Source organism: Seriola aureovittata, chromosome 10 (genome assembly GCF_021018895.1).
Source record: "Seriola aureovittata isolate HTS-2021-v1 ecotype China chromosome 10, ASM2101889v1, whole genome shotgun sequence".
NCBI classification, from domain to species: Eukaryota; Metazoa; Chordata; class Actinopteri; order Carangiformes; family Carangidae; genus Seriola; species Seriola aureovittata.
In genome coordinates, this window is record NC_079373.1 from 2,010,592 (window position 1) to 2,021,018 (window position 10,427).

Genomic DNA, 10,427 nt, shown 5'->3' on the forward strand with positions numbered 1-10,427 from the left:
CTCTGTCTCCTAGTCTGAGGTCACAAAGCACATAGCTGAAACCTGAAGCGTCAGCTCAGAAATTTGGTGTACCATATAAACAGGGCCCGGAGAAACTGCTTGTGCCGACCGAGGCGGGCGCCTTGGCTGGAGATGGCTCTACGAGGTGACGTTGTTTCTGGATCTGAGTCTGTGGGGTCCACTGTGGCCAGATCATTCTGCAAGGTTGTGGTATAAATCTGAACCCACAAGGCAGAACACAGAGAAGTGGTGTAAACAAGTTTTTTTTTTTTTTTATTGCAATGTAGTGAATGGTGTGGGGCTGGTTACGGTGATGAGGGCAGGGGGCCGTAGACAGTCTGGCAGGATAATGGCAGAGATGGGCTTACAGACAGGAATCCACAGAGATGGGCAGGCAAAGGAAATCCAAGCTGGTAAGATGAGACAGGAGCTGAGCGTGGCAGGCGGCAGGATGGCAGGAGTACGGATCTGAAGCTCAGGAACAACAGGATTACAAAAAAGACACAAGAGAAACCAAGTAACAAAGTAATTATGGCCGTAGCGTTCGTACCTTTCGAAGAGATGGAACGCTCTAGTGAAGAATGGAGAGTTGAGCCGGTCCTTTGTACTGCAGCGGCCCCGTGATGAGAAGTGTGTACAGAGACTGGAGGAAGCAGGACCCAGGAAGCCACACACACACAAATACAGACACAGATCACAAACCGGGGACAAACAAACACATGAGGGAGGGGAAAACAGCAGAGCACAAGACCCCAACATAACCTACTGCGTAACTATACTGTACTGAACAGTGGATAATTATGATAATGCATTTTATTTATGGGTGCCGTTCCAAGTTCTACATCAACATCATAGAATAAATGATTACATAATCTAGAAAGCCAACAATTATTAACCAAATTAATGTTATTAAGCTAATTTAACATTAAACAATTACATTTTAAGGGGGGACAACACGTGTCACATAAAACTCAGTATATTTAATGGTTAGAGAGTGTATGAGTTACATCAGATGTAGCTACACTTATATTTTATAAATAGCTTTGTGCTTATTTTTTTTATTATTATTAACGATAAAATAGTTATGTATTTATCTTTTTAAATGTTGTGCTGAAAATGTCTAAATCTTAAACCCTGTTTTTTTTCAGCTGATTACACCAGCACTGACGGGTTGTGTAGAGATTTCTGGACGTCAGTCAAGTCACTAGGTGAACTGACAGTCACACTCTTAGCTCGGGAGTTTTTGCTTTTCCTTAGTAAAAATTAGTCTCAGCAGCTGTAGGAGAAAAAGTTTAGTTCGAAATTTTTATCGTGACGTAGGGGAACTCTCAGTGGTAAGAGAAAATGCTTTGTGAATACGGGCCCTGAATACATGAAAGCTGGAGAAGGGAACAATAAAACAACAACACATCGAAGGAAAGGAATGAGGGCGGTGCTGTCATGGCTGTCTGTCTGTGTTAGTGACTGGGCACTTGATGCCGCCCTCGTTTGAGAATGTAATAACTGCCAAGTGAATCTGATCACATAGATTGTAGTTTTGCTTCCTCATTAACAAACCTCAAACTCCTCTCCTATAAATAGTTTTCTCATTTCGTCACACACATTATGTCATTATGTCGTTTCTGTTCATACTCTTTACTCTTTATACTGTTTTAAACCTTTTATATGTCTTTAAAAATGATCAGAGGTTAGTTAATTATAATAAATACATCAATACATGTCTGAATATGATAACGGATAATGATGATGGATTTCCTTTTTTAATTATACTGTCAACACTAGAAATAGCAGTATTTGTCAAAGTAACAAGAGTCACAGTAAGTAGTAGCATTTTTATCACAATTTGGACAATTCCCCTTAGTTCCAGTGAAGGGGGAATGTTATCAGAACAGCACACAGTGACACTGGTGTTGTGTGGGGAAAGTCCTGTCTGTTTCAGCATGACACAAAGTCAGTCTCGTCAGAAACAAGTTTTTCCCAGTTTGGGGAGGGGGAACATGAAACACGAACCTAAGGAGTAGCTGCTGTAAAACATGGAGGCCAGCTCTTTACTTTAACCCTCCTCACATTAAGCATTTAAAAGATTGTAGGTAATTATTAAGAAATGGTTTATAACACGGTAATGTAGTTCTGTTTATGGATGCACAGGGTTTGTCAACAATTGTCCTAAGACGACATGTTTTTCACAGTAGTTGTTAACAACTATGTTAATAACTTAATAACAGCATGATTGTGTCTTTTAACAAGACTAGGTCTAAACCTAGTCTATGTCTGGACCGCCTCTGGTCGAATCCAGATTTTATAACTGTGACATTGTCTGACAAAATCACCAAACATATAAATTAAAGACAAAGACTGAGCTGTGATTTCACCTGGATTTACTGTTACATAAACACACACAGAGAACGTTAGAAGAGACAGACTATCTTTCTTTTTTTAAAGTTATTTCTGACATAGTGAAAGAGATTAAGAGAGAACCCAGCAAGGACATGACTGACACAGAGCACAGCCTCCGTCTGGATCCACAATAGTTTAGTCTTTATTTACTTCAATTCCAGAACATCACAGACTTTTATTAGAGGCAGGTCTTTATGTCTAACTCCCTCTGTTTGATATGTAGAGTTGGTCATAGTCGTTAGTACGAAGCCTCGTTACTGATGACTTCTCTCTCTCCCTCCCTCTCTCTCTCTTGGTGTGTCTTATGATTAGTTATTCCTCTGCCTCCTTTAGTAATAATGATACATGGAATGAAAGTAGTTCATTTGCTGTAATGGAGGTGAGGCTCAGTGTATTGGAAGTGCTCCTCCTGTTCCCTGCAGTTCCCGAGCAGCCGGGAAACCAAAGCAGCTCGGTAGACTTCGGCTCAGTACTCCATTGACCAGTGACGGAAATATTATCAGTCAGTCAGTCAGTGAGGGACATTCATGATTATAGGGCTGACCCTGCGGTTGCAGTCCAACTAAAACACATTTACTGAATGTTACACTAATAATGCTAAATAGGGGGCAGATTTATTATGTGGAAAGTGAAATATTCCATTTCCAAACCACCTGTCCACCACCAAACAGCAGACAGACAAATTTGGAAACAAGCTTTTCTCTGAAGTAGATGATGAAAACAAGTAAAAGAAGAATGAACATTAGTCCAGCTGGCCAGAAACACAACTTCAATTGAATGCTAATGTTGCTCATTGTATGCCTGATGTTTAAACACATAGATGTCACTAATATGTCAATGCCATGTTTTGTTCAGCTCCCGAGCGGCTCACAGCTGAAAAGTCATGATGATTCGAGGAGCCTTAGGTTGATTGACCACTTGAGTTTTTTTTTTTTTTTAATATACTGTCATGGAGGAACGACAGACAACCAGGAAGAGGAGAAGAGATGAAGAGTTTACAGACATGGAGCTGCTTCAGAGAGACACAAAGCAGGAGACGATTGAAGGGACAGAGAAATGGACGCATGAATCAACGGAGGAGCGCTCGGTGGATGAATGGATATAAAGCGGGTAGAGAGAGCAGCAGCAGAGGTGACATGAAAGAGAAAGACTCTGGAGGGGACAGATAAGCAGGGGAATTCAGCCGGCGAGATTTTCATCTTCCTGGGTAAACCACACACACAGACATGCCTCTCCGCTCCTGTCCTCAAACACTCCCTGAACCGAAATGGGAGATTTTTTTATTGACAGTGAATTGTTTCATGTGGCCAGTTTCGACACACTCCTTTTTAGCTGTAGTGTAAGCATGAATTTTAGCTTGACTGCAACAGTGGGGGCAGCCCTATAATGTGGAATGTCCCTGACTGAATGACTGATTGGGTGAGTACCACTGAGTTGGAGTTGGAGTTTCTGGAACAAACAGGTTTTATTAGGGGTGTTTACAGCTGCAGCTCATTGTCTCTAGATTTAGAGACTTGTTTTCAAACAGACTGGGTATAAACCTGGTTCAGGTCTGGACCGTGTATGGATGGTGGCTGGGGGCTTAGGGCTACACCTCTTGCTTTACCTTTAAAAATCAGTACTTTGTGACGGCTCACCTGGTAGAGCGCGTACTATAGAGATTAAGTCCTAGCTGACTTTGTAGTGCAGAGGCTAATGAATACAGACACTCTGCATTGCATGCATTAGAGTAACAGTTTAGGGTTTCAGATACAGTTTGGCCTCCACGCTCTGCATGGTGATGTCACATCCAGCTCCCGCTCCTAGGTCTTGTCTGTCTGTCTCTGTGATTACCTGCCCTGCCTCACCTGAGTTTATTACCCAACCGGTTCCACCTGTGCCCCTTTGGTCTCCTGTGTGTAAGTACTCTCCTTGTCAGATCGTGTGAGCGCTGTAGCCATTCCCCTCGTGTTTCTCTGTGAGTGTTTGACCTCGTGTTCTCGACTCTTGAGTTTTGCCTGACATTTTTTGGATCCCTCTGCCTGTGAGTGCTTGACCTAGAGTTCATTGACCAAGCTTAAGTTTTGTGACACGGATTCTTGGACAACGGATTGGATACATCTGCCCGCTCTTAACACCTTTGTGCAATAAACTCGAACTTTGGTGTGAGTTGTGCATCTTCGAGTCCGTACCTTGTGCGCCTCGGTCTGACAGGTGAACAATGATTACAACAGTTTCTGACAGTTTTTCTGTTTCTTAGCACTAGAGAGCTTTAAAACTAGCTTTAGGTGTGTGTGTGTGTGTGTGTGTGTGTGTGTGTGTGTGTGTGTGTGTGTGTGTGTATGATCGGGCAGCTCATCATGTTATATTTTCCAATACAAAATGTGCTAACTGGTGTTTCTGAAATGTAACAGTATAGGCGTCCATCAAAGTGTTTGCACCTGTGCAGGAAACATAATGGTAGTTTTGTAATGTATGTTCCCACTGAGTTCTCAGGTCACCTGGCTGCCCTGACATTCTCTCTCTTTTTATGACTCACATTTAATGATTATGACTAATGTATTCTGCTTATTACTACAGTTTGTATCAGTTCCTTTTTCAAGCCACACCAGTGTTTTTTTGGGGGGGTTTTTTCATCTGAGTCTGTCGGACTCTGGTGAATCAGGACAGGGTGAAATTCAATGAGATCAAATCCTTAACATGTTGTTTACTTGGTAAATAGTCGTGTACAGTAAATACACCAGAGGTGGACACTAACAAAGAACATACTAGTATATATTTTTGTAGTCTCTGTACTTTACTTGAGTATTATTTATTTAAGATACTTCTGATTGTTAGTACTCTTACTGTGAAGCAGATCTTTTAATCAGTGAATTAATTTTATTTTATTTTCAAAATGTGATAGACCACACACTCTGTCCAGAGACTGTGGTCTGATCTGAAGTCTGTGTTTGAAGGTTTAGAAATAAAGAAAGATTCCTTTAGTTGTAAATGTTTGATGTGTTTACCACGACCAAACTCCATCACTGTCTAAAAAAAAATATGTAAACGACAGTATCTCCTTTCTTTTGATTCACTTGTGTTTTTATGTCCATGTCTACAGTCTTTGTATCATATCCTACAGTCTTTTTATTCAACAGGTTCTACAGTCAGTCAGTCAGTCAGTCAGTCAGCAGGTTGTTTCAGTCACCACGTTCTGTAAATGTGAAACAATACAACAATGTGTCAACATAATAAAAAAATACTTTTAAATACTTCAGTATTTTTAAAATTGCGTCATCCAGTACTTTAACTTTTTAAAGTAAGAATCTGACTGAAGGACTTTCACTTGTATTGGAGTCATATTTGACCAGGAGGATCTGTACTGTGACTCCAGTATCGTCAGCATCCGTCATGGACAGACAGAAGGCAGGCGGTCTTGGTGATGTATTAAGTTAGTCCATGACGTTAACACAAACGGCTGTGGTGAGTGGAAGCACTGGTTGACCTCAAGTTTCACTCAAGTGGAAATCCATTATTGTGCGTTGTGTATCAGTTTATTTCCTTTTCTTTCAATATAAGACAGGTAATTATATCTCCGGGTTTAGGGATCTCCAGTGAGTCAATTATTTAAAAATAACACTGACTTTAAGTCAAAAAAGTTTGTTTGTTTCTCTCAAAGGACAAATTTTAAGGAAGTGAAAGTGTGACAGAAGCATTTCTGCATTTCATGAACAGGGGGAGAACTCTGTCTCTAAAAATTAACATACGGTACTCCAAGTGTGAAAAAAAATCCCCTATACTGAAACTAAAGTCAGATCTAATAAAATCGTTAGACCGATAACATGTCCAAGGACTTTATTTAATTTTCCAAAAAATTCCCACACACTGGATGTGGACCCACAAAGCAGACTCAGACGAGGATCAGGTTCAAGGTTTAATCAGTCCACAAATCGGTACACAGGTAGCCTTCTTGCAAGTGGGTTTTATTGTGTGGTTTGATTTACTTCAACTGGCTGTAAGATAAGCAACTCTGAGTGTTATAGACATTTTTGATTTGATTTTAAATCAGTTTATATGCAGATGTGTTATATTTATGATTTGTCCCCAAAGTTTTTGTGATTATTTCCTTTTTTCATTTATAACTCTGTACACCAGGCTTCCTTAAGTTGCAGTCTAGCCCCACATGGTTTATTTCCTTGGCTTCCTCATTTAATGTTTGACTGGATTTATATTAATTTTACCTCATCAGTCCTTTAGTGAGGCCTACACTGAGGCCTGCTATAGTAAACTCCCTCGCTGCTTGTTGAATGTAGACAAGCCTTTTATTTCATGTAAATGAAGGATTGCGTACGTTCAATCAGGAAGACTCGCTCTATTCTGCTTCCATTCACAATTCTCTCACTTTCCTCCTCACCTGCTCCTCGTAATCAGCTGACTTAAGGTGTTGGGTAACCAATCAGATTTAGCCACAACCTCAACCAACCAATCACGTTGTCCCTGTCATACTGTTCTCCTCTCTGGCTTTAAGGTGTCATTTCTGAGTGTTTTCAGCGCACTTTGCACAAGGAGAAGCTGTATGGGAGAGTGATGCGGAAGAAGCCTTTTCTGCACACACGCCACAAACAGAGTCGCTTGAGGTTTGCAAAAGCACATTTGGACAAGCCGGCTTCATTTTGGAATAAGGTGCTGTGGACTGGCGGCGAAAGAACACAGCATTCCAAGAAAAACACTTGCTACCCACAGAAAAATTTGGTTGGAGGTTCCATCATGCTGTGGGGCTGTGTGGCCAGTGCCGGTACTGGGAATCTTGTTAAGGTTGAGGGTCGCATGGATTCCACTCAATATCAGCAGATTCTTGAGAATAATGTTCAAGAGTCAGTCACAAAGTTGAAGTTACGCCGGGGGCTGGATATTTCAACAAGACAACGACACTGCTCAAAATCTGCTCAGGCATTCATGCAGAGGAACAAGTACAATGTTCTGGAACGGCCATCCCAGTCCCCAGACCTGAATATCATTGAAAATCTGTGGGATGATTTGAAGCGGGCTGTCCATGCTCGACAACCATCAAACCTAACTGAACTGGAGATGTTCCAAAATACCTTCATCCAGAATCCAGACACTCATTAGAGGCTATAGGAAACGTCTAGAGGCTGTTATTTCTGCAAAAGGAGCCTCGACTGAATATTGATGTGATTTTTCTGTTGGGGTGCCCAAATTTACCTGTCTAATTTTGTTTTGATGCATATTGTACATTTTCTGTTAATCCAATAAACCTCATTTCACGACTGAAATATTGCTGTGTCCATCAGTTATTTGATTGATCAAAGGCAACAGAGGCAACAGTGTTAACCACTTCCCCACCATGCCGCCCTGCTTACAACTTTATTGTGTTATTTCTGAGAAAGAATAGTTTTCTTGTTCGGTAGACTCAACAACTTTTATTTTGCATCATTTTTGTACATGAAAATAACTGAATTGTTCAGCCTAGAGCATCTTATCACATCCAGCTTCTCATGTTGCAGCAACGTGTCTTCACATATGAAACATGGCAAGAAGATTATTATGACCAGATCATGCTAAAAAATAAAAATCTGTGATATTGGTCAGACAGATGGACTAGAATTCTCCTACATTGTGAACACTGGAGATGAATCCTGCTGCTGTGTATGTCACCCGAAACAGATCATTTGGTAATGCTTTACACTATACACACAACAGAACTTAAAACATAATTAAACCAAACTAAAAAATGATTTCAAAAGATTAGATCACACCGGCTCTCAAAGATTTATTGTATTCTATATTCTATTCATTAAACTACACTTACTGTACTAACTACACTATTATTTACTAATGCAGAACACTATAAAAGGTCATTGACAAGTGACATTTAGAGACTATCTTCCTCTTATGACGTAGGTGCTCATGTGGTCGTCATGGGTGCTTTCCCACAAAACTATATAAATGTGGAAGCAGCCCGCAGACCATCACAGCTGAGAAGCAGGTTGATCCATCTGAACTAAAACTTTCATCTTTTGCTACACTGTAAGGAGAAAACATACAACTGAGGATGGCTGCACCTCGTCTCTCTCTGTCTGTGTTTGTGCTGATGCTGGCTGTCATCACTCTGAGCGAAGGTAAGAGGGAGCGTGACGATAATACATTCAGTCAGTGTGTGAGAGGTGATGAAACGTAATCTCATTAGTCACACATTTGATATGATGGATATGATTCAGTCTGATTTATATTTTGTGGAACTGATCGATGTGTAGTGAAAGAAGTCTCTGTTGTGATTGAAATTCTTGTGAGCAGTAGAAAATAATGATCAGCGGGAGTTAGGAGCTCAATGCATGATGGTCTATATTGCTTGGTTAGTGACCATTGGTTGTACACTACTTTTCACAATGCATTGTGAGGTACTAGGAGTCCACTATATAGGGTATAATAATTCTAACTAACCATCTGAACAGCATTACAAAATGGCGAACTCACTATATAGTGGAGTAGGGAGTAGTGAGGGATTTCAGACACAGACACAGACAGTCATAATAGAAGCTAAATAACAATGCGAACACTGGAGAGAGAAAAAATCTCCCTCACATCTGTCATCAAAATGTTCATTTTAGAACGTTAAATGGTTTCCTTTCTTAAATTGAACCAGCCCTTATTTAATCCTGTCAGCAGAGCAACACATGTCAAAGAGTTTCCCATATCACGGTTGAAACACTGAGCAACACAATCTCTTCTACTAAGAAAACAAAGAAGAACATCAGATGTAGCATCAATCAGGCAGACAGGAAATTAAAAAAGGGAACAAAAAGAAGGTTTATTCACAGCTCTTTGTTTGTAGGTCTGCGAGGTACCGGCCCAAAGAAGTGCTGCTTCCGCTTCACTGAGAAAGCAGTGCCAAAAGAGAAGGTGGTCAGCTACGTCAGGACCAGCCAGCGTTGCCCACAACCTGCCGTCTTGTGAGTAGAAAGACAAATACATCACTAACATCACCGTCACCATCAACATCTGAAACTGACTGCCTTGTTTTTGTGTGTGTGTGTGTATGTTTCAGGTTGAACACAGTGGCAGGTCGTCAGATGTGTGCCAGACCTTCAGCCCCCTGGGTGAAGGACCTCATTAGCTACATGAATGCCAAATACATCCCAGGAGAGACATCTAACCTGTAACCATGGCAATGCCATACCCACTATAAGAGTCTTCCATGAACAAAATCTGGCCAGTTAATGTGTTTTGATGCTGCGACTTTTCACACTTTATCTTTTTAAATTAAGAGGTGTTTTATACAAATACAGTATGTTACTATCTACCTATATTATTCTCTTCTAAAATTTGTTAGTATTTTGAGATGCTGGGACAAGATGCATTTGCAAACATACCATGTTAAAGGATTTTTCTACCATACATAAAAAATCTATATGTAACATAGGTGCACGTTACCATTCTTTTAATATTGGCATTTAAACCATATTTCTATTTTATAATCTGGAACAATAGGAATATTTTTGTTTCATACAACATTCAAAGTCTGACCATCAGCACTGTGAAATATTGTTGCATTGTCATTTGAACTGAGTAAGACCAATGTCTCCCAGCTCCACATGGTGTCATAAGTAGAGTATAAGCTATGGGCTAAACCACTATTTCTATACTGAACCACTGTGAGCTCTTTGCCTTGTTTTTTTTATACAAAGTAATGATTTTTTGTTGTTTTTCTATTTTAAACTCAAGTTACTTCTACAGATAAGTAACCCAGTATGACAAAAAATTATTTATTTCTTTATGCTTATGCTACAAGTCTGATTCTGTTGGATTAAAGCAAGACAAAGTGAAAATTTACTGCTCTCTCTCTTCTTGCCTGGCGTCTAGATTCAACATGTATTGGTATTTACTCAATCATTTACAAGTATTAATTCCCCATTTAATGTCACAGCAGAAATCTAAGATGGAGACATTCATGTAGAGAGTAGTGTCAGATGCTACATTAATCAAATTCATCTTTCTTTCCAAGACCAAGGTGTTTTAGTGGATGTAGATTTGCAAGACTGTCTGATAAC

The 10,427-nt window shown here is 40.1% G+C and overlaps 1 protein-coding gene across 1 annotated transcript; it reads left to right on the plus strand.

The window, feature by feature from the left end:
• Positions 1-8,347: 8,347 nt before the first annotated feature.
• Positions 8,348-10,209, plus strand: LOC130175890 (monocyte chemotactic protein 1B-like). The gene is made up of 3 exons (XM_056386525.1): positions 8,348-8,498; positions 9,212-9,329; positions 9,425-10,209. Exons 1-3 carry the CDS (start codon positions 8,432-8,434, stop codon positions 9,537-9,539), a joined length of 300 nt encoding a protein of 99 aa, XP_056242500.1. The 5' UTR covers positions 8,348-8,431; the 3' UTR covers positions 9,540-10,209.
• The last annotated feature ends 218 nt before the right edge of the window (positions 10,210-10,427 follow it).

What these genes read in the sequence shown, in the direction of transcription:
- LOC130175890 (XM_056386525.1), top strand. Translation starts at nt 8,432, where the DNA reads ATGGCTGCACCTCGTCTCTCTCTGTCTGTGTTTGTGCTGATGCTGGCT. An exon ending in TGTCATCACTCTGAGCGAAG is followed by an intron (nt 8,499 to 9,211) that starts GTAAGAGGGAGC and finishes CTTTGTTTGTAG; the next exon opens with GTCTGCGAGGTACCGGCCCA. An exon ending in TGCCCACAACCTGCCGTCTT is followed by an intron (nt 9,330 to 9,424) that starts GTGAGTAGAAAG and finishes TGTATGTTTCAG; the next exon opens with GTTGAACACAGTGGCAGGTC.